Genomic DNA, 24,093 nt, shown 5'->3' on the forward strand with positions numbered 1-24,093 from the left:
TATGAAAACTAAGTCTTTTTTTAGGTTTTATTTTAGTTTAAGCATAAAAATGATTAAATAATGACATTTAATGAGGACTTATTTTCATGAAATAATGAAAAGAAAGAACCCACAAAATTAGCAAAATCTAATCCCTTGCGAGTCTTTTTGATTAAACAGTATACATTTATATCAGTTATCATTTAAACAAATGTATCTTTAATCTGACATTTTCAAAAGATTTAAAGAATGTATAAACCAATGAAGAGAATATTGTGCTGTACTTAAATGACACAAACTAGGTCAGCTGATTTTTCAAAAAAGATCATAATACAAATCAGGTTACATTTCGGAAAATAGAGGAAGGATTATTGCCCAAAATTTTAAACAGAAGAACAGAGACACAGTGTAAAATTTTAAACAGAATATTTACTAAGACAGAGCAAAAACAAAGGACACAAAATGGCAACAAAGGAAGATCCAACACAGTTAGACAAGGAGTCAGGGGTTTATACCATCTGTTTGCCATGCACGGAGGCAGGGAGGACAATGGAGGCAATTAGGTACTGCATGGAATGTAAATCACATCTCTGTGAGCAATGTCTACAAGATCATAACAAGTTTGCAGCATTACGTAAACATCATACAGTGGACAAATCAGAAGCAGCTGAACATAAAGGAGAGAGTGATAAGTCTGAAGGAAACACTGCAATAGAATGTGGCAGCCACCAAGGACAATACATCGACAGCTATTGCAAGGACCATAATGAGGTGTGCTGTAGCATTTGCATAACCATAAAACACAGGTCTGTCTAATGTTTATTGGTATAATTTTATTTGTTTTTTCTAAAATTTAATTAATTTTTTTAACCTTCAAAGCAACAGATATTAAGCTGCATATTTGCATGAATGCGCAATTAAAATTTGTTAACTTTGCAATTTTAATTATCATAATGCATATCATGATATTCTGACACTTGGCCTCAAAATCAAACATATTTACAAAAAGTGTGTATATTATCAATTCAAAATTATGTTTAGAGGGCATTTTCAATTCTCCTGTAATTAAGGACACTGTCATTCTTCAGTGTGAAATAGAGGTTTATGTTTAAGTACAAAAAATATCATAATTCTGACAAAATGCATCTTAGAGTTATGATTCTTGGTCTATTTACTCATCTTAAATGATGATAAACAATTATAAGTGTGCGAAGTATCAGCACTATAGTTCTTATAGTGTTTGAGAAAAGATGGACCTAAACAAAATTTTTTTACCAAGCTGACGCCGACGATCAAGTGGCAACAATACTTTTAGATTTTTTTCAAAAATCAGACAAGCTAAAAAACAAAAAAAAATGCTCTGAAAAATCTTCATGACGATTTGTACTCAAACAAAACTGTTTGATCATTTGCTTCTGGTGTCTGCATTTACCAAACTGGGCTATTTTGCCATATACATATAAATTTTGAGAAATACTGCTATTTACTATTTGCTATATAAATCTGGTATAATAATTTACTTGTCAAACTAGAGCTATCACTAAAGGTGATGAATGTACCCCCCGCATGCACTGACACAGTACATTGCAATTTGACGCATACAAGATTGCATAATTATGTGGACTGTATGTATATAGACTGTATGTATACAGTATAGTAACAAAAAACAAAGTCCCATAACTATGCAGAATATTTATCTAAAAGAATGTAACATGCACCATGCACAACAAGGGTTGGTACTGATCACTTATGTGAAGTTTCATTAAATTGTGTGTAAGGGTTTGGTAGATTAGGCATGCACAAGATTGCATATGCAGACTGCATGTACATAGTATGTTAACAAGAAACAAAGTCCCATAACTCTGCAATTTTTGTCGCTGAAAGAACCTAACATGCCCCATACACAACTACTGTTGTACCTGATCACTTGTGTGAAGTTTCATTAAATTGTGTCAAGGGGATGAGGAGAGATGGTGCGCACAAGATTGTGTCTATGTATATAGTATAGTAACAAAAAAAACAAAGTCCCATAACTCTGCAAATTTTTTTTCTGAAAGAACCTAACATGCCCCATGCACAACTACTGTTGTTACTGATCACTTGTGTGAAGTTTCATTAAATTGTGTCAAGGGGATGAGGAGAGATGGTGCGCACAAGATTGTGTCTATGTATATAGTATAGTAACAACAAGAGCTGTCCGTAAGACAGCCAAGCTCGACTATTCGAAATATTGTCCCAGAAGCAGGAAAATATTACCCAAAAAGGTTAAATATCAAAAGAGTTTTAAGTTCAAAAGGGGAATAATTTGACCAAAATGCATATCAGTTATGGGACTTGCTGCTTTTAACTAGTTTTATAACCTCGAAGGCACATGTGAAGTTTCAATTCAATATCTGCATTAGTTTTGGAGATAGAAACTTGCATGTAAAACTTTAACCAGAATTTTTAAAGTCCAAAAGGGGGCATTATCTGCCCAAAATACATGCCAGAGTTATGGGACTTGATCCAGTGAGGTTAGTAATTGATCTAGAAAAAGAAAAAATAAGTTTCAAATCTATATGCCTTTTAGAAATAGCTGTATGTACTTGCATGCAAAACTTTAACCAGAATTTTCTAAGTCTAAAAGGGGGCATAATTTGGCCAAAATGAAGGTCAGAGTTATGGGACTTGCTGCTATCAACTAGTTTTATAACCCTGAAGGCACATGTGAAGTTTCAAATCAATATCTGCATTAGTTTTGGAGATAGTCATTTGCATGTAAAACTTTAACCAAAATTTTCTAAGTCTAAAAGGGGGCATAATTTGCTCAAAATACATGTCAGAGTTATGGGTCTTGACCCAGTGAGGTTGGTAATTGATCTAGAAAAGAAAAAATAAGTTTCAAATCTATATGCCTTTTAGAAATAGCTGTATGTACTTGCACGCAAAACTTTAACCAGAATTTTCTAAGTCCAAAAGGGGGCATAATTTGGCCAAAATGAAGGTCAGAGTTATGGGTCTTGCTGCTATCAACTAGTTTTATAACCCCGAAGACACATGTGAAGTTTCAAATCAATATCTGCACTAGTTTTGGAGATAGTAACTTGCATGTAAAACTTTAACCAAAATTTTCTAAGTCTAAAAGGGGGCATAATTTGCTCAAAATACATGTCAGAGTTATGGGTCTTGACCAAGTGAGGTTGGTAATTGATCTAGAAAAAGAAAAAATAAGTTTCAAATCTATATGCCTTTTAGAAACAGCTGTATGTACTTGCACGCAAAACTTTAACCAGAATTTTCTAAGTCCAAAAGGGGGCATAATTTGGCCAAAATGAAGGTCAGAGTTATGGGACTTGCTGCTATCAACTAGTTTTATAACCCCGAAGACTCATGTGAAGTTTCAAATCAATATCTGCACTAGTTTTGGAGATAGTAACTTGCATGTAAAACTTCAACCAAAATTTTCTAAGTCCAAAAGGGGGCATAATTTGCTCAAAATACATGTCAGAGTTATGGGACATGACCCAGAGAGGTTGGTAATTGACCTAGAAAAAGAAAAAATAAGTTTCAAAGCTATATGCCTTTAATTGATGGCTGTATGTACTTGTATGCAAAAACTTAACCAAGGTGTGACGCCGACGCCGACGCCGACGCCAACGCCGACGCCGACGCCAGGGTGAGTAGAATAGCTAGACTATTCTTCGAATAGTCGAGCTAAAAAAACAAAATCCCATAACTCTGCAAATTTTTTTTCTAAAAGAACCTAACATGCCCCATGCACAACTACTGTTGGTACTGATCACTTGTGTGATGTTTCATTAAATTGTGTCAAGGGGATGAGGAGAGATGGTGCGCACAAGATTGTGTCGTGTCTATGTATATAGTATAGTAACAAAAAAACAAAGTCCCATAACTCTGCAAATTTTTTTTCTAAAAGAACCTAACATGCCCCATGCACAACTACTGTTGGTACTGATCACTTGTGTGATGTTTCATTAAATTGTGTCAAGGGGATGAGGAGAGATGGTGCGCACAAGATTGTGTCTATGTATATAGTATAGCAACAAAAAAACAAAGTCCCATAACTCTGCAATTTTTTTTTCTAAAAGAACCTAACATGCCCCATGCACAACTACTGTTGGTACTGATCACTTGTGTGAAGTTTCATTAAATTCTGTCAAGGGGATAAGGAGAGATGGTGCGCACAAGATTGCGTCTACGGACAGACGGACAGACAGACAGACGGACAGACAGACAGACAGACAGACAACCTGAAACCAGCATACCCACCCTTACAACTTTGTTGTCGGGGGGTACAATAAACTACAAGCAATATGAATTCTTGTTTTATCAATCATCATGAAATGGATGTGTGTTCGTGTTTGCGCCGGAATCACTTTATCATTGGGAACTTGTACTTGTTTTCCTGTTGCAATGACACTGTGACCTTCACCACCAGCATGTACAGCCCTAAATTAAAATTTTCACTGTTTGATTTAAACGAACAAGCACCCGAATGCCAGGCATAAGTACAGTTGTTTTCCATTTCTTATGAAAATTGCAGCAAAAAATTCCTCATGAATGCTCTTGAACTATATTTACAGGTCCTGTAAGCATACAGAAAAGATACTGAAGGTGGCAAATGGGATCAAGGAAAGCAAGGAAATTAGCGATACTAAACTGTCCTTAGAGCAATTTCTTGACGTTGCAAATAAGGAAAAAGTGGATCGAAATAAAAACTTAACAGGTCTAGACGAGGAAAAGACCAAAATCCTGGAAGATATCGATACATATGAAAAGATTATAATAGAAAGAATCAGACTGATTGCTGAAACATCTAGAGAGAATATCAGAGATGCACATTCAAAACATGTGAAGAAAGGAAAGTCTGATATAAAAGATTTAGATACAGTTATGTCAGTTATGTCAGGTCTGAAAGACAGCTTAAATAAACTAAACGAAACAGATATAAATGAAGTGGAGGCTTTTATGAGTATAAAAAACTGTCAAAAGGCATTTGCTGAGGTGAAAGTGGCCATGGATGATCTTTCAGACAAATGGCTGCAGACAGAACTTCATTATACATTCAAAAATGACATTATACACAAAGATATAAAAGCTTTTGGGGACGTCACTGAAGAAGAGAAAAAAGACAGAGTCTGGCGTTTCACATGCAAAAGGAAAGTTAACATCAGAATCAAAACCGACATCAGCACATGCAGAATCAAAGGGATTTGCCAGCTAGATGATGGAACCTATGTAATTACTGACAGCAGTAATGCTAACATTAAAAGGCTAAATTGTAACTTGGAAGTAACAGACTACATAAAGTTGGACAATTGCCCAGGGTCTCTTTGTGTTACTGGACCTAAAGAAGTGGCTGTTACACTTCCAGAAAAGAATCTGATACAGTTTGTGAAAACTGATGAAAGGCTGTCATTGGGTCCTTCATTTTCCACTGCTCCAGGACGTTGCTCTGTAATCAATTATGATTCCAGAGAGGAGAAACTTTATGTTTGCTGTACATATGTCACAGCAGGTGATTATAATAAAAAAAAATATGGGACTATTTCTGTCTACAGTAAGGACGGCACACTGTGGACAACATTTGAAAAAGACAGCAAAGGACTGACAGTTCTCTTTAAACCATATCAAATATTCTTAGAAACAGATGTAATTCTAGTTTTAGATGTATACAAGAAGGCAATGGTCTTTAAAAAGACGCCTGAGGGACAACTGGAACGAATCAGACAGGAAATGTCAGGCTTTAGTCAGCCAGTGTATGGAGTTTCAGGAAAGTGTTTATGTTTGCTCTCTAAAACTGTAATGCTTTCTCAAAACGGCCATTGGGGTTTGTGTCTAAATTCTATGGAAGGAAGGCTTATAAAAGACCTTGAAATGGAAAATTCTTCAATGGTACTGGCAGCATATTTCAACAAGCAAAGGTCTACACTTGTGGTTGGAGCATTTTGTGAAATCTGCGAATATAAAATGCCACTGAAGATCCTTTTGCTACTTGAAAACAAGAGTGCAGTTTCTGAAGAAGAATTACCAAAAAAAAAATATAAATAGTGAAAGACAAAAATGAAAAGACATTAAGTTTTCCCATATAGCTGCAGGCCATGTGGCAGTACCAGTTTTAAAATTTAACAAAACAAGTGAAAAATTCTAAACCAACAAGTTGCAGCTGTTCATATGGTAGATGATACCAGATAACAATAACTACAAATCATTTTTCAATAAGCATAACTTGACACACCTGAAAGAAGCTCTCTCCTCAGCTGTAGCAAATTATTTAGTTAGGAATGATCCAATGGATTTATATAAAATTACCTGTTCTATGTGTCAGGCAAGTAGATTATTAGTCTTGCTCCATGAAAATGAAGGCTTTTGGCAGGCTTTTAATGTCAAAAGAAAATAAACAAAAGATGTCTGAAGGGCATTATGCTTGACTGTTAGAATATTTATCAAGATATTACTATAATTATGATATATGCAAGTATGAGAAATTTAAAGGGGTGTGGGTAGGGGTGGAGTGGGGAGGGGGTTAAGAGAATCTAAGAAACAAAATCAAATTATTAAAAGAAATGTAAAAAAAAAGTGTATGATGTATATTAAATGAAATTGAAAAGCATGTCATAAGAATTTTAACCAACACTATTAAAAATATGACATCAGAGACCTTGATTTTTGAGGTACCTTGCCCTAAACCGAAAGACGTCTGCCTCATAGTAAGATCAAAGGTAGACTAGCCATTAAAGTGTAAAAAGATATATCATAGTCTAGGAGCTAGTCTAGATCAAAGGTCGTTAGGGTCATCTTGGTTATCTTGGTTTGTTACAAGATAAGCAGTTTCATCAAAGGAAAAAGCAGTTTTCTTGTATTATATATTTCCATACAAGTTCATGATTGTATATTTTTCTTTCATTTACTACCATTTCTGCCACTGAAAATGTGTCTCTTTTTTTTTAAACATAAATCTTTTGTACATTCTTTTAAAGCTGTATGAACTATTTGAAAATTATACTACAAATTAAATCTTTCAAAAGCTTTTCTTTTTATCTTTTTTTTCAGCAGTGACTCATTTATGTACAGCAATCATTTAACAAACCAGTACTTTTGTTCCTGTACCAACATAGCATTATCCCTCCCCTGAGCTGACCAGGCAATTCTCTGGCAATAATCATCTTTAAGTGTTCATTTATTATTTATACCACTTCTTTGGAATAACGAAGTTCATTAAACTTTACTGCATAACAGAGTTCCGCTTCAGCTGCTGCCAAGTACAAGAAGGGGTTGTGAGGTGTGTTGCACATTATATACATTACTTTTCATGAACAGACTCACTCAAATCAAATCTGCTATAAATTATATTTTGCTTAGGTTGCATTCTACCCTTACAAAGGATCTTCTTAGATTTAATTAATGTTCTGCTATAGTACTTTAGATACTGTAAAAGTGGCCCAAAGTCGCTCACCTGAAACTGACAATTTGACCTTTAATATATGTATGACACACTGAATCATTAATGGTAACAACTGTGTTTAGTATACAAGGTTTTTCTATTTTAAGCACTTGCAACCCCTAAAAACAGACAAGCAGAACTATTTGAACACATATAGGAAAGGGCCTTAGAAGGATGCTACATACAATCCATCAGGCAGATCATAAGAAGAAGTCTATTTTTAGCTCTGGTGACCCCTAAAAACAGTCACGTAGAACTATTTTAACAAATCTAAGAGGACCTCACAAAAATACTGCAGACTAAGTTTTGTGATGATCCATCATGCCATTCATGAGGAGAAGTTGTTTAAAGGTTTTTATTTTTAGCTCTAATGGACGCACCCACCCACAAATCGGTCAAGCTGAACCATCTGAAACTAGAGCTATCACTAAAGGTGATGAATGTACCCCCCCCCCCCCCCACATGCACTGACACAGTACATTGCAATTTGACGCACACAAGATTGCATAATTATGTGGACTGTATGTATATAGACTGTATGTATACAGTATAGTAACAAAAAACAAAGTCCCATAACTATGCAGAATATTTATCTAAAAGAATGTAACATGCACCATGCACAACTAGGGTTGGTACTGATCACTTGTGTGAAGTTTCATTAAATTGTGTGTAAGGGTTTGGTAGATTAGGCACGCACAAGATTGCATATACAGACTGGATGTACATAGTATGTTAACAAGAAACAAAGTCCCATAACTCTGCAATTTTTGTCGCTGAAAGAACCTAACATGCCCCATGCACAACTACTGTTGTTACTGATCACTTGTGTGAAGTTTCATTAAATTGTGTCAAGGGGATGAGGAGAGATGGTGCGCACAAGATTGTGTCTATGTATATAGTATAGTAACAAAAAAACAAAGTCCCATAACTCTGCAAATTTTTTTTCTGAAAGAACCTAACATGCCCCATGCACAACTACTGTTGTTACTGATCACTTGTGTGAAGTTTCATTAAATTGTGTCAAGGGGATGAGGAGAGATGGTGCGCACAAGATTGTGTCTATGTATTTTATATAGTAACAAAAAAACAAAGTCCCATAACTCTGCAAATTTTTTTTCTAAAAGAACCTAACATGCCCCATGCACAACTACTGTTGGTACTGATCACTTGTGTGAAGTTTCATTAAATTGTGTCAAGGGGATGAGGAGAGATGGTGCGCACAAGATTGTGTCTATGTATATAGTATAGTAACAAAAAAACAAAGTCCCATAACTCTGCAATTTTTTTTTCTAAAAGAACCTAACATGCCCCATGCACAACTACTGTTGGTACTGATCACTTGTGTGAAGTTTCATTAAATTCTGTCAAGGGGATAAGGAGAGATGGTGCGCACAAGATTGCGTCTACGGACAGACAGCCAGACGGACGGACAGACAGACGGACAGACAGACAACCTGAAACCAGTATACCCCCCCCCCCTTACAACTTTGTTGTCGGGGGGTACAAAAATCTGAAAATGGACCTTAAAAAGATGCTACAGACCAACTTTGGTGATGATCTATTCAGCTGTTCATGAGAAATCATTTAAATTTTTCCTATTTTAAGATCTAATGGCGTCATCTAAAATGGACCATTGTTTTAGTGCCCTTATTTGAACAAATCTGAGAGGGGATCTTACAATGATGCCAAAGACTAAGTTTGAGGTAGATCCATTAAATCATTCATGAGAAGAAGTTGTTTAAAGGCTCATTTTATACATTTCATTTTAAAAACAACCATGCAGAAAAACATGAAATTACTGTATCCTCTTACAATGTCATTATTTCATAAACCATATCTTATTTTCATTTCTGCCAAAAAACACTGACAAAATTTTTATATTCACAATGATTTATAGTATGTAAATTTGAAGTAATACTAGATTTATGTGAAAACCAAGCTTGAAAATCTGAAATACCTTGGGAAAAAAATGGAAACAAGGAAGACAATTTGATACAAACTACATAAGATCATGTGACTTTTAAAAAAATTTTTTTATAAAAATTTATTATACAAATCAGGTTACTTTTCAGGAAAGAGGGGAAATGTAGACAATTTCAAAAGTAGCATAACAAAGACACAAAATGGCAACAAAGGAAGACCAATTACAGTGTGACAAGGAGTTGGATGTTTCTTCCACCTGTTTCCCATGCTTGGAGTCTGGAAGGAAAACAAAGACTATCAGATACTGTGCTGAATGCAGGTCATACTTTTGTACACAATGTTTAGAAGACCATAGCAAGTTTGCAGTACTACGTAAACATCAAATCATCGACAAACCTGTGGCTACTGAGCATTCCAGTGAGAAGAAAGCCGAATTGAAGTTAGCTGAGAATTTCGAAGTTTCAAACCCTTGTTCACCATGCTCTGAGGTATGGATAACAATAGAGGCCATTAGTTTTTGTGTGGAATGCAAGTCATATCTTTGCGAGCAATGTTACAAGGATCACAACAAGTTTGCGGCTTTACGTAAACATCATATCATGGATAAGTCTGAAGCTGCCAAGCAACATGGAGAAACAGATCAGTCTAAGGGAATTTCTGCGTTAGAATGTAGCAACCACTGTGGACAACACATTGACAGCTATTGTAAGGATCATGATGAAGTATGCTGTAGCATTTGTGTGATCACTGAACACAGGTATTCCTTGTCTATTTTTATCAAACTTTATCAAGCTGGCTTTATTACATAATACAAAATGTATGCCATATCAGTTTTGCTCAATTAAATGATGACATTTCTGCCTGCTAATATTAACTGTTTAATAGCATTGGCAGACATTGCAAGACACATGACTTGGGGCTTAAACAAAATGATTGAAGGTTCTCAGAATTACATTTACTGTTTGATCATATAATTTCCTGCTCATTTTCCTCCAGACCTACTATTTCATTTCCCTATTTATAGACGCGCAAGAATAAGAAGGGCGTAAGTATTAGTTATGCACTTTTATGAATTATACATTTTTTTAAAACTATATACAAGGGTCATCCAATAAGTTCTGATAATGGTCCCATATCTTTTTCATCTTATATCGCATTAAAGTAATAAAACATGGCCATTAACTATTATGCTATTAATTGACCCCGAATACCTGCATGTGCCTCATATGACGTCATCACGCTGTGACGTCATTTAGACATCGCTTTAGCGTCATGGCCGCGGTAACTCAAGCTGAACAGCGTGCGTACATAAAAATTGAGTTTTTGAGAGGGAAAACAGGAAAGGAAATCCATGAAAATTTATCAGAAGCTTGTGGTGGATCTGCAGTGTCATTTAATACAGTTTATAGGTGGATAAGACGTTTTGCCGAAGGAAATTTTGACATTTCTGATGACCCCCGCGGGCGAACAACCGATTGAGGCTACAGACAAGTTTCATGTTGAAAAAGTATTTGAACTTTTGGATGAAGATAGATGTTATACATGTGAGGAGTTAGCTTAGGGTGTTGGAATGGCTCATCGATCAGTTCATACGATATTAACAAGGCATTTGAAAATGTGCCGGGTTTCCGCTAGGTGGGTCCCTCATCACTTGAATTGGGACCAAATGACAAACAGGGTAGTAGTTGCAGAAAAACACTTAAAGCAGTATGAAGATGAAGGTGATAGGTTTCAAAATCGTAATGTTGCAATAGATGAGACGTGGTTACGAAGCTATGAACCTGAACTGAAATCGCAATCTTCAGAATGGCACACTCTTGGGTCACCAAGGCCTGCAAATTTCCAACGAAAACAGGGAAATCTGAAACAGCTGGCAATTACGGCATATGATAATGGTGGTGTACTGGCCACAGACCATGCTCCCCTTGGACAGACAGTTAATGGCATTTATTATGCAAAATTTTTGCGAGAGAAATTGAGGCCAGCTATACGTAAAAAGCGACCCGCACTCTTAAATGTGGGAGTAGTGTTGATTCATGACAACGCAACAACGCATAAATCAGACCCGGTGACGTCACTAATTAGGGAATATAAATGGGAAATATTATCGCATCCACCATATTCTCCAGACTTAAGTCCATGTGACTATGACCTGAGACTCCCCAAAATTAAAAATGCCGCTACGGGGAGTTTGTTTCAATGATCAAGAAGACTTGAAAGTTGCTGTGGCCAAAAACCTGCAAAGCATCTCTGATGGTTGCCTAGCAACGGGAATCGCGGATCTTCCGAAGAGATGGAATGCGGTAATGCGAAGCAGGGGTCAATACTTTGAAGGAATATAGTACAGGTATGACACTATTTGTTATAATCTGTTCTCTATAAGACCATTATCAGAACTTAATGAATGACCCTCGTACCAAGGGGCATAATCCTATTAAAATAAAAAAATTGTTACCAAATGCTGTGTTGACCAAAGTCACCAATAACAAAAGGGCGTTATTAAAAACATTTTAGAATCACTGTAATAGAAGGGCATATCTGCACTTAAATGTTGTCACAGAAGGACCCACTTAATGCTCTATAGAATTAAAAGGGCATATCTGTCATAGACAGTGTTTTTTTTTCAATTTGCCGAAAACTATGATTTTCCATTTACGCCCTTCTAATTCTCAGGCGTCAAATAATAGAAGGGGATTTTGGACACAGTTTGTATAATTTTGTTTTGTAAATCTTTTGCCCACCAAAATTTGGAAACATAAATTTAAGATTTTATTAACTAGCTGTATGTCCATAGGACACAGGTGCACCCCCCCCCCACCCACCACCCTCAATCATACTTGTCATTGTTCATGGTTTTATGACTCAAGGTTAAACAATTTTTTAAGATATTTGCAACAAAACTTTTAAGAAGTTTATGTGTATTTTTCACTAAGTGATGGACCATAACTCTGGCCTAGCTGAGTAAAATCCCAAAGAGAACACCTGGTGCAATATTTCATAGACTATAAAACAATCCTCTAATGTTTTAAGACTCTAGGTCAAGTACATATTGACATACATGCAGCACAAACTTTTATTTCTTTACTAAGTCAAGGGTCGTAACTCTGGTCTTGCAAAGTGAAAAAAAGTCAGGCGCACAAATTCACAGTTATGATGGATAATATTCCTACATGATTTCATGACTCTAGGTGAAATGTTTTTAAGATATATGCAACACAAGCACTTTATGTGTAGTTTTCACTAAGTCAAGGACCATAACTCCAATCTGGCTGCGTGAAATCCAAAACAGAACACCTGGTGTGCAACTTCAAATGCTTTATAACAATCCCCTAATGTTTTATGACTTCAGTCAAATACTTTTTGAGGTACATATGACACACACTAATCTTGTATCCCATTTATGTATATTTTTGAAAATCAAGGGCCATAACTCTGGTCTGACAGAAAATCCAGAACAAAATCCCATATGCTGAATAATATTCCTATGTTTCATGACCCTATGCCATATAGTTTTTGAGACAAAACTGTTATGCCTTTTTAGGCATATTTTTTACTAAGTCAAGTGCCATAACTCTGGTCTAACTGAGTGATATCTCTGTCAAAACCCAAGATGCACAACTTCACAGTCAAGCTGTATAATATTCTTGTAATGTATCATAATACCAGGTCAAATACTTTTTGAGATACATGCGACACAAACTTTGGCATCTTTTATGCCTACTTCTGACTACGTCAAAAACCTTAACTCCGGTCTGACAGTGTGAGATCTAAATTAAAACCCCTGGTGCACTGCTGCTCATGCTGAATAACAATCTTGAGAGGTCTGATGACTCAAGGTCAAATATTTTTTGAGATATGAAGACACTAACTGGGACTGACATGGACAAGGGCAACTCTAACATGATTAAATAAAATTATCTATTTATTTTTCATATTGCTTTCTGTCTAATCTAAGTTCCAGTTTTCATGAAACAAGAGAGCCAAGAGTAACACACCATAACAGTGTAAACTTGTTTGACCTAGTGACCCAGTTTTTCAAACAACATGACCCAATTTCAAACTCCTCCAAGTTTTCAAGGAGATAAACATTCTGACTTAGTTTCATGAAGACTGGAGCAAAAATGAAGCTCCTAGAGTGTAAAGAAGATATTTCTTAGATTTGGCCTAGTGACCTAGTTTTTGACTCCACATGACCCAGATTAGAACCTGTTATGATTTCACGAAACAATTATTCTGATAAAGTTTCGTGAAGACTGGAGCAAAAAAGTGGCCTTAGCTTGTAACTTTTGATTTCACCAAGTGACTTAGTTTTTGACCCTACATGACCCAGATTCGAAATCATATAAGACTTCATGATACCAAACATTCTGACCAAGTTTTATGAAGATTTAATAACAAGAGGGCCATAATGGCCCTATATCGCTCACCTGTTATCATTACACTTAAGAAGGTCAAAAAATCATAATCAAGATCAATCAAAAGAATTATGAGAAAATATAGTTGAAATTTTCCAGATATGTCAAAATACACCTAATAATTGGAGGTACCATCCATGTTGTACCACAGAAAAGTGGTCTCGGTTTTTCCCTACGGCCAATAACAAAAAAGTTACTAAATAAGCTATTTATAATAACATAAAAGGGAAGTAATTTAAAAAAATTATTGTACGGAATCGAGATCTTATGGTGATACAAGTTGTGTGAAAGTTTGGTTAAAATCAAATCATAAATAAAGCTGCTATTGTGCAGACAAGGTCAAAATAGCTAATTTTGGCCCTTTCAGGGGCCATAACTCAGGAACCCATAATGGGATCTGGCCAGTTCAAGAAAGGAATCAAGATCTTGTGGTGATACAAGTTGTGTGCAAGTTTGGTTAAAATCAAATCATAAATGAAGCAGCTATTGTGCAGACAAGGTCAAAATAGCTAATTCTGGCCCTTTCAGGGGCCATAACTTTGGATCCCATATTGGAATCTGGCAAGTTCAAGAAAGGAACCAAGATCTTATGGTGAAACAAGTTGTGTGCAAGTTTTATAAAATTCAAATCATAAATGAAGCTGCTATTGTGCAGACAAGGTCAAAATAGCTAATTCTGGCCCTTTCAGGGGCCATAACTCTGGAACCCATAATGGGATCTGGCCAGTTCAAGAAAGGAACCAAGATCTTGTGGTGATACAAGTTGTGTGCAGATTTGGTAAAAATAAAATCATAAATGAAGCTGCTCTTGTGCAGACAAGGTCAAAATAGCTAATTCTGGCCCTTTCAAGGGCCATAACTCTAGAACCCATACTGGAATCTGGCCAGTTCAAGAAAGGAACCAAGATCTTATGGTGATACAAGTTGTGTGCAAGTTTGGTAAAAATCAAATCATAAACAAAGCTGCTATTGTGCAGACAAGGTCAAAATAGCTAATTTTGGCCCTTTCAGGGGCCATAACTCTGAAACCTATACTGGGATCTGGCCAGTTCAAGAAAGGAACCGAGATTTTATGGTGATACAAGTTGTGTGCAAGTTTGGTTAAAATAAAATCATAAATGAAACCACTATCGTGCAGACAAAAAATTGTTGACGTACAAAAATAGCAAATTCTGGCCCTTTAAGGGGCAATAACTCTAGAACCCATGATGGGATCTGGCTAGTTTTCGAAATGAATCAAGATATCATGCCAATACAAGTTTTGTACAAGTTTGATCAAAATTGCTTGCAAAATGTGGTCTCTTTCGTGTTCACAAGAAATTGTGGACGGACGACGGACAAAGGGCGATCACAAAAGCTAACCCTGTCACTACGTGACAGGTGAGCTAAAAATGTGGCCCCTGGAGTGTAAACAAGCTTTTTCTTTGATTTGACCTGGTGACTTAGTTTCTGACCCCATGTGACCCAGATAATAATTCATATGAGATTTAATAGAGACAAACATTCTGAAATAAGTTTCATGCATATCAGATGAAAAATGTATCCCCCTATTGTATACACAAGGTTTATCTTTGATTTGACCAGGTGACGTAGTTTTTGACCCAAAATGACCCATATTCCAACTTGACCTATATTTCATTACAACAAACATTCTGACCAATTCCCATGAATTTCAAAATTAAAATGTGGTCTCTAGCGTGTTAACAAGATTTTGTTTGATCTGGCCAAGTGACCTAGTTTTTAACCCCACATGACCCAGATTCGAATCTGACCTAGAGGTCATCAAGACAAACATTCTGACCATTTCTCTTGCATTTCAAACATAAAATGTGGTCTCTAGAGTGTTAACAAGATTTTCCTTTGATCTGGCCTAGTGACCTAGTTTTTGACCCAAGATGACCCAGTTTCAATCTTGGCCTAAAGATCATCAATATAAACATTCTGAACAAGTTTCATAAAGATAGGGTCATAAATATGGCCTCTGGAGTGTTAAGATGGCAAATGTTGACAAACAACGGATGATGCACAAGGGACGACGATAGACGCAAACAATGACTGGTTCCAATAACTCACCTTAAACACTCTGTGCTCTGGTAAGCTAAAAACCTCTTGTATATGTGAAGTTATGAAAAAAATCACCAACTAAAGGACAACAGATAGACAAACAGAAAACTAGAGCTGCTTTTGAGCGCATATCTCCCACAAATGCCAAATCATCTAAATAGTAGTAGGGTTTTTTCTAGAGCAGAATAGCAGGGCGCCGTGCCCTGCCCTTTTTTAGCGCCGCCCTTCTGCCCCAATCACCGCCCTTTTGTCGTTCTTCAGCGCCCTTTTGCCCTTTCAGCACCGCCCCTTCGAACTACCTGCCAATCATTTGTCAAAATAGCTGACGTCCCAACAAACTGTCAGTCGATATGCAGATATGACACTCGCTGACTAAACACAGGTGCTGTGTATTTGCCCGAGGCGTTTATGCAGTGTAACGGTAATTAAAACGATTAAAATACGATGAGCGACTGAAGCGTAACAAACAACAATTTACACAGGTTTGTAATCAAAGCAAACTGGAAAACAGAATAAAAAGGGAGGGAAAAAACATAATTTAGAACAAAGTCAGTAATTATCGGAAATTAGCGTGACACCTCGTGTAAGTTTTGTTGTTCACAGCTTGATTTCGGTTGAAGATAATACTCGATCTTTATTTATTTATTTATTTGGGTTTTACGGCGCACCAACACAGTATAATTAGTATCATAATATCTATGACTTTTTTTATACTTCTTTCATCAAAATAATATTAAATTTATATGAAATTAAAATTGTTTAAGAAAAAAAACTCCACTCGGTCTTTTACGGAACGTAACGACAATCTTAGATTTTAGCTTAGACAGTTAGCGCAGAGAGTAGTTTCCCTTTACCGAAATGGCAAAAATCGTAAAATAAATTTATTTTGAAGTTGGAAAATCATTTATACCCATATATACTATGCACTCACGATTTGGGGGTGGTCTGGGGGTCAAAAATTTGCGCATTTTACATGAGTATCAACAGTATGTTCAGTGATATGATAAAAAAACCAAAAAAAAAACCACCCCCTCCCCATTATTCCTGTTTGTTTATAGAACATGTTTATCATTAATAAATACATACTGTTTGTTTTATGATTGCATTCATTATTTTTGTCTTGCAAGTTTTCTTGATAAGAAACACCATAAAATTACAAATTCTGCATAAAGATTGTATAGCACAACCTAATATACAATGTTATAACTTACAAAATAGACATTTATAACCCAAAACCATGAAACCTACCTTTTGATTTTTGTAGACAAAGGTGCGCAACCACTGCCCTTTTTAGAGCTCTAGAAAAATCTCTAAGTAGTATCTGAGTCAACCATGCACCAAGAACTCAACTGCCTTATCAGACTTGCAGTGTTTTGATTTTCAAAAACAAGTTTCAAGGACCATAATTCCTAAGTGCCTGGGTCAATCTGACTAGTTATCGAACTTGGCCGAGGACTTATTGGCAAGCACAATTTGTTTAAGTTTGGTAAAGATCGGATGAGAAATGTTAGACTTAGAGAGCGGACAAGATTTGTGACAGACAGACAGAGTGACAGAGAGACAGAGTGACATGCACACACACAGACAGACAGGAGTAAATCAATATGTCTCCCTAACCAATGTGTGATGCAAGACATAATAAAATAATAATAATGTGCATGTTCTCCACATTATTATCCCCCGACGAAAGTCGGAGGGATATAGTTTTGGCGTTGTCCGTCCGTCCTTCCGTCCGTCTTTCCGTTGATATATTTGACTTAGAACTATGAAACTTAAACAGAATTTAGATCACCATAATGTGGTTGTGTACACACATTTCATTCGGATTTATTTTGTAAATTAAGAGTTATTGCCCTTTAATTGTATAAAAATCCACATATTTGTACATAACAAACTTACCATTTGGTAGAATTTCATTAAATTTCTTTCATTCTTTTCGATGAACATTTATTGTAAACATGTGAAGTTGTGTACCCACACCTGGTCACCCCCTTACCTTGATCACACACCTCCCCCCCACACCCCCCCCCCCCCCCCCCCAAAAAAAAAAAAAAAATTCCTTATTTTAGATTTTTTTCAAACAAACTTCATATACATGTTCACCACTATGAGGTTATGGGGCCCATCAAGTTTCAGACAGATTGCCCACGTAACACCAGAGTTATGGCCCTTAGAAGTTTCTAGTGTTAACTATATAGGGTACTATAGATATGGCAATTTCTGCATCGTAACTTTTGATATATTTGACCGTGAACTATGAAACTTTAACAGAATTTAGAGCACTATAATGTGGTTGTGCACAGACAATTTTGTACGGATTTCTTTTGTAACTTCAGAGTTATTGCCCTTTAATTGTCTAAAAATCCACATATTTGTACATAACAAACTTACCATTTGGCAGAATTTCATTAAATTTCTTTCATTCTTTTATGTGAACATTTATTATAAACATGTGAAGTTGCGCACCCACACCTGGTCACCCACTTGCCTTGGTCACACCCCCTCCCCCTCCCAACCCCCCTCCCCCCCACCAAAAAAATAAAAAAAAATGTTTTTTTCATTTCTTGTTTTAGATTTTTTTAAAACCTTCCAAGTTGTACCATTCCCCCACCTCACTTCTCCACCCAGTCATGCCCACCACTGATGATGCATCCTCTGCCCCCTCCCCCCACCACCAACTTCACCCTTTTACCCTTTTTTTTTTTTCATGTTTAATTTTCAATCAATATTTATAATCAGCATGTGAAATTTTGTTTCCTCTCCCGTTCCCCTGCACCCCCACCCCCTAAAAAAATAAATATATACATATATATATATACATATATATATTTCCATTCCTTTTTTTTTTATGCCCCCAAAGGGAGGCAAATTAGTTTTCAACTGTCCGTCCGTTCGTTCGTTCGTTCGTTCGTTCGTTAGTTCGTTCGTCACAATGTTAACTTTTTGCATGAAGGCACTTTACTCGCCAACCACTGCACCCAGGACCTTAAAGGCACTTTACTCGCCAACCACTGCACCCAGGACCTTCAAACTTCACATGCTGATAGTACTTATTGAGTACACAACCCCTACTGACTTTGGGGTCACCAGGTCAAAGGTCAAGGTCACAGGGGCCAACATTAACTTTTTGCATGAGGGCACTTTACTCGCGAACCACTGCACCCAGGACTTTCAAACTTCACATGCTGATAGTACTTATTGAGTACACCAACCCTACTGACTTTGGGGTCACCAGGTCAAAGGTCAAGGTCACAGGGGCCAACGTTAACTTTTTGCATGAAGGCACTTTACTCGCGAACCACTTCACCAAGGACCTTCAAACTTTACATGCTGATAGTACTTTATGAGTACACCAAACCTACTGATTTTGGGGTTACCAGGTCAAAGGTCAAGGTGCTGCGGGGGCATTTGTCACCATTAGTGACAGCTCTTGTTTTTTTAAATGTTCAAACCTTCAACATGTTAAGTTGTGACTGCACAAACCTTGCCCTCAGCCATGTTCAAGATATCTTACCTGTGTTCTCTTAAGGACAACTGTCCTTTTAAGTTCAAATGTACATGTTAAACAGCAACACCTGGTGCCAAACCACTCGAAGACAATATTTCGTTCCAGCTAAACTTCAAGCTCACATTTCAATTAACTGCATTTAATTTTAAAAGCTAAGCCTATTACAGTAAGCATATCCCATTCAAAATAAATTCTTTAGTCAGGGTCAAAGTATCATACATTTATTATATACTCTTTAATTAAACATTTGTTTTCTGTTAAATTGATTTTGACTAATGAAATTATTTGCTTCTTATTAACATCCTTTCATTTTTTGCCGGATATATCTTTTTGCCATTCCTCACCACAAACCCTTTCGGCGGGGGATACCAATTCATCGAATTTGCTTGTCATCAATCTACTTCAATATTTTGCACAGTTATATTAGTTATGCTCTAGACAACACATATGACAGACAATTTGACCTTTTAGCTCAATTTTAGCTCAATTTGTGACCTTGACCTTTAACCTACAGAGCCTGTTCAAGTGCTCTGCTTTCAATTTAAATGCACGAAGTTTACCATGATATCCCAACATTTTAGACCTTTCTCCATTTCTTTAATCATTTCCAATTTTCACTCCTGCAAACTTTGGTCAATATTAACTGATAGTAGTGAAATTCATTACATTCAAAAGACCTTTCAAGAAGCAATTTGTAGTAAAACTATTTATGAAACCAATTTTACTTTTTTATAGCTTTTTATAGCTGCAGCCTTGACCTTGATATCAATGGCATTTCAATTCCTATAAAAAAAAGTTTAAGTCCCAACTTTGATTTAAACCACCACCCTTCAAAATCCCAAAAAGACAAACACATTACACCGATTATCCACACTGGATCTCTGATATAGGTAAGTTTGTTTGTTGGATTCAACGTCACACCGATACAATTACAGGTCATGTGGCAACTTTCCAGCTTTGATGGTGGAGAAAGACACCAGGTACCCCTCCGTGCATTACTGCATCACAAGCAAGCACCTGTTTAGAACCTTCCGTAAGCCAGCTGGATGGCTTCCTCACATGAAGAATTCAACACCCAGAGTGAGACTCGAACCCACATCAGTGCGGGGAAAGTGATTTGAAGTCAGCGACCTTGACCACTCTGCCACGGAGGCCCCTAATATAGGTGAGAAAGTATAAATAACAAGAGCTGTCCGTAAGAAAGCCAAGCTCGACTATTCGAAATATTGTCCAGGAAAATATTACCCAAAATGTTAAAATATCAAAAGAGTTAAGTTCAAAAGGGGACATAATTTGACCAAAATGCATATCAGAGTTATGGGACTTGATGCTATCAACTAGTTTTATAACCCCGAAGGCACATGTGAAGTTTCAATTCAATATCTGCATTAGTTATGGAGATAGTAACTTGCATGTAAAACTTCTACCAGAATTTTCTAAGTCAAAAAGTGAGCATAATTTGCCCAAAATACATGTCAGAGTTATGGGACTTGACCAAGTGAGGTTGGTAATTGATGCAGAAAATGAAAAAATAAGTTTCAAATCTATATGCCTTTAAGTAATAGCTGTATGTACTTGCATGCAAAACTTTAACCAGGATTTTCGAAGTCCAAAAGGGGGCATAATTTGCTCAAAATACATGTCAGAGTTATGGAACTTGGCCCAGTGAGGTTGGTACTTGACCTAGAAAAAGAAAAAATAAGTTTCAAAGCTATATGCCTTTAAATGATAGCTGTATGTACTTGCATGCAAAATTTTAACCAAGGTGTGACACCGACACCAGGGTGAGTAGAATAGCTAGACTATTCTTTGAACAGTCGAGTTAAAAATTGAGTACATGAGACCTTGCCAAATTTGGCTCAATATGCAATGTCAACCTTGGTTTTTCTATAAGATGACTTTAGGCAAAGTTTCGATGTATAAAATGAAACTACAACAGTTACCCTGACAATGACTTCAGCAGCTGCAATTATAAACCAAGAGCTGGGTTTTCAAATAAGCTTAATATGTACAAAGTTTGGTGATAATTGTTTTATAATATGTAAACTACACTTAACTACACTTACTGACTAGAAAATACCAATAGCCACACCAAAATCAGATAATCTGAGTTTTCAGAAGACCTGGTTAAAAAAGCCACTGCAAATATTACGCAATCTACATTCTAACACTTTTAAGATTTTCTTTTACATAAACAAGGAAGGATTTCACCATGTATTTTCTTGTCAGTTAGAACACATTTCACAAAATGGCCTGCTTTTGGCTATTCTGGTTTACTCCCTCATATTTAAAACAGCATTTTATTCCGTATTAGTATCCCTTCTTGGTGTAATTTGAACATGTTGGAATGGAAATAGATTTTAGTGTTGCATGCTTTGTTGGCAAATAAAACATACATTGTTTTTCTGCAGATGCACCATAATTAATCACTCAGGTCTTTGGCCTTCGAGAATAGAATACTACGCATCTGGGCCCAGTTGTTCGAAACTTTAACAGGTGATTAAGCTAATGGTTGATTAACTTTTAGGGTTATTTTTCGGCATTTCAGAAGACTTTGAAAAACAAATGTATGAGGTAGGAATTTTAAACACTGGAAAATCGTAACACTAAAATCCAAACATCATACTAGTGTGTCCCATCAAGTCTAGTATTTTAAACCAAAATTTAACAGGAGGTTATTTTAACAGTCAGTTAAAGTTTCGAACAACCGGGCCCAGAACTCAAAACCGTGTTTTTTGGCCAACAAAGCATGCAGACCGAAAATCTATTTCCCAAGTAACTAGAATCAAACCTACATTTACAGATCCTGTAGGAAAACAGAAAAGATACTGAAGATAGAAAAGAAGCAAAGGCGTAAGCAATTCAACGATATTAAACAATCCCTAAAGACATTCCTTGAGTTTGCAAATCATGAAAAGATGGATCGAAATAATAACTTAACAGACCTAAAAGAAGAAAAGAACCAAATCCTAGCTGATATTGATACATTTGAAGAGAATATAACAGAAAGAATTAGAGTGATTGCTGTAGCGTCAAGAGGTAAGGTAAGAGCAACTCATGCAAAACATGAAAATGCTGTAATGTCCGATGTCAAAAAATTAGATACAGTTATATCAGCACTGAAGGGAAGTTTGAATAAACATATCAAAACTAACAAAAACGAACTTCAGGCATTTGTAAGCACAAAGAACACTCAGAAGACATTAGATGAAGCAAGACTGGTTGTGAATGATCTTTCACGCAAATGGGTGCAGACAGAACTTTGTTACAACTTCAACAATGCGATTACTGGTATATATACAGATAAAGGAACACTAACTTTTGGGGACATCATTGAAAAAACGAAAGTAGACCAAGCCTGTGATGTCAAGGGGGAAAGTAATGTTAAGGCAAATATGACACCAACACATGTAGTACTAGGAATGTCTCCATGGGACATGGATGCCCTAACAATGTTATGTTAAGGCACGAAGGTCTGAGTCCTGAAATGACAATCTGACAATAGAACACATTTTTTTGAACAAACTGAAAAAGAAAAATCCTCTTGCAACTTTTATTTCATCATGAAATTATCAAATGTTACTCCCTTGTTGTGCAGTGAAAGTTTGTACCAAGTTATTTCAATATCCTTCGATATGCATAAAGTTTATAGGCTAGATAACAAAAAAAGAAATGACATAACATCTTTGACCTTTAAGTGTGACCTTGAACTCTGAACTAGGCGTCTAAGTTTTAGATTTAAAATATCATCCTCTTATAGTGAATGTTGGTGTCAAGCTACTGTAAGTGTATATGAACTCACGGAGACAAACTTTATCGCGGAACGGTCCATTTTCAACATCGTAGATATATTCGAGCAATTCTGAATTCGAGGAGACATAGGCTTAAAATCATAAATTCGCGCACAGCAAAATATTCACTCAAGGGAGGCTACTACTAAAGTTTTTTTACTTATACAAAACACAGACGAATCAGGACGTCACGGATCAGTCATAGGTACATAAGCCGTGACACGCTTACGCCTCTTATAGTTTATAGACATAAAAACTGTGTTTCAATCAACACCTACACATACAAATAAATAAAGGGGTATTGATTATAGTCAACATCTATAGAGCATAATAAAAAATATGCAAATGAAAATACTTCTATTCTGAATTTAAAACCGATTAAATCAACATTAGAAATTTTATCTGAAGAGCTAATGTTTTCACAGCTGATAGAAAGTGGCCTAATGATCACTTAATCATTTTTTCCAAGAATTGTCTTAATGGTTTTGATTGCCATGTTTGGCACTTTTTATCTGTGCATGTTTGCAAGTGTTTACAAGTGTTTTGGTAAAACATAACACGAAACAACAATCGGTTTTTTGTTGTTGTTTTTTTTCAATAATTAAATAAATTACAATAACGTACAAGTTGTTTATATTCATTATATACATGAAGGTGCATGAAGATACAAATGCATAATGACAGCTCATGCATACTTTTACAGACTGGATTGAGATGGTTCACATTTGCGCGAAAATATGACTTATTAGTAGAAATTTGTGTAGAAATAATCGCGGTAGTGTCAGTACTTAGCCAATTTAAAAAAAATACATTAATATTTGAGCAAATCCTTTTAAAGCCTGACTTTGCAACAAATATTTTGTGTACTGTAAAATCACTCAATGCAGACAAAACTTTCATTGATTTCATGATCACATCAATCCTGGAAACTTATTCTCAATAAGCATGCACAATTTCCATTCATTTTAT

The 24,093-nt window shown here is 36.1% G+C and overlaps 3 protein-coding genes across 3 annotated transcripts in view; 2 read left to right on the plus strand and 1 right to left on the minus strand.

The window, feature by feature from the left end:
- The window catches only part of LOC123549228 (cleavage and polyadenylation specificity factor subunit 1-like), a 120,487-nt gene that overhangs the window by 66,838 nt on the left and 29,556 nt on the right, over nucleotides 1–24,093 (minus strand). The gene's annotated exons all lie outside the window — the stretch shown is intronic.
- On the plus strand, nucleotides 37–7,003 carry LOC123549230 (uncharacterized). The gene is made up of 2 exons (XM_045337147.2): nucleotides 37–785; nucleotides 4,563–7,003. Exons 1-2 carry the CDS (start codon nucleotides 442–444, stop codon nucleotides 6,028–6,030), a joined length of 1,812 nt encoding a protein of 603 aa, XP_045193082.2. The 5' UTR covers nucleotides 37–441; the 3' UTR covers nucleotides 6,031–7,003.
- On the plus strand, nucleotides 9,486–23,769 carry LOC123522925 (E3 ubiquitin-protein ligase TRIM33-like). The gene is made up of 2 exons (XM_045300458.2): nucleotides 9,486–10,103; nucleotides 22,137–23,769. The coding sequence occupies exons 1-2, from the start codon at nucleotides 9,547–9,549 to the stop codon at nucleotides 22,795–22,797; spliced, it is 1,218 nt and encodes a 405-aa protein (XP_045156393.2). The 5' UTR covers nucleotides 9,486–9,546; the 3' UTR covers nucleotides 22,798–23,769.

The sequence above is a fragment of the Mercenaria mercenaria genome, chromosome 6, assembly GCF_021730395.1.
Source record: "Mercenaria mercenaria strain notata chromosome 6, MADL_Memer_1, whole genome shotgun sequence".
NCBI lineage: Eukaryota > Metazoa > Mollusca > Bivalvia > Venerida > Veneridae > Mercenaria > Mercenaria mercenaria.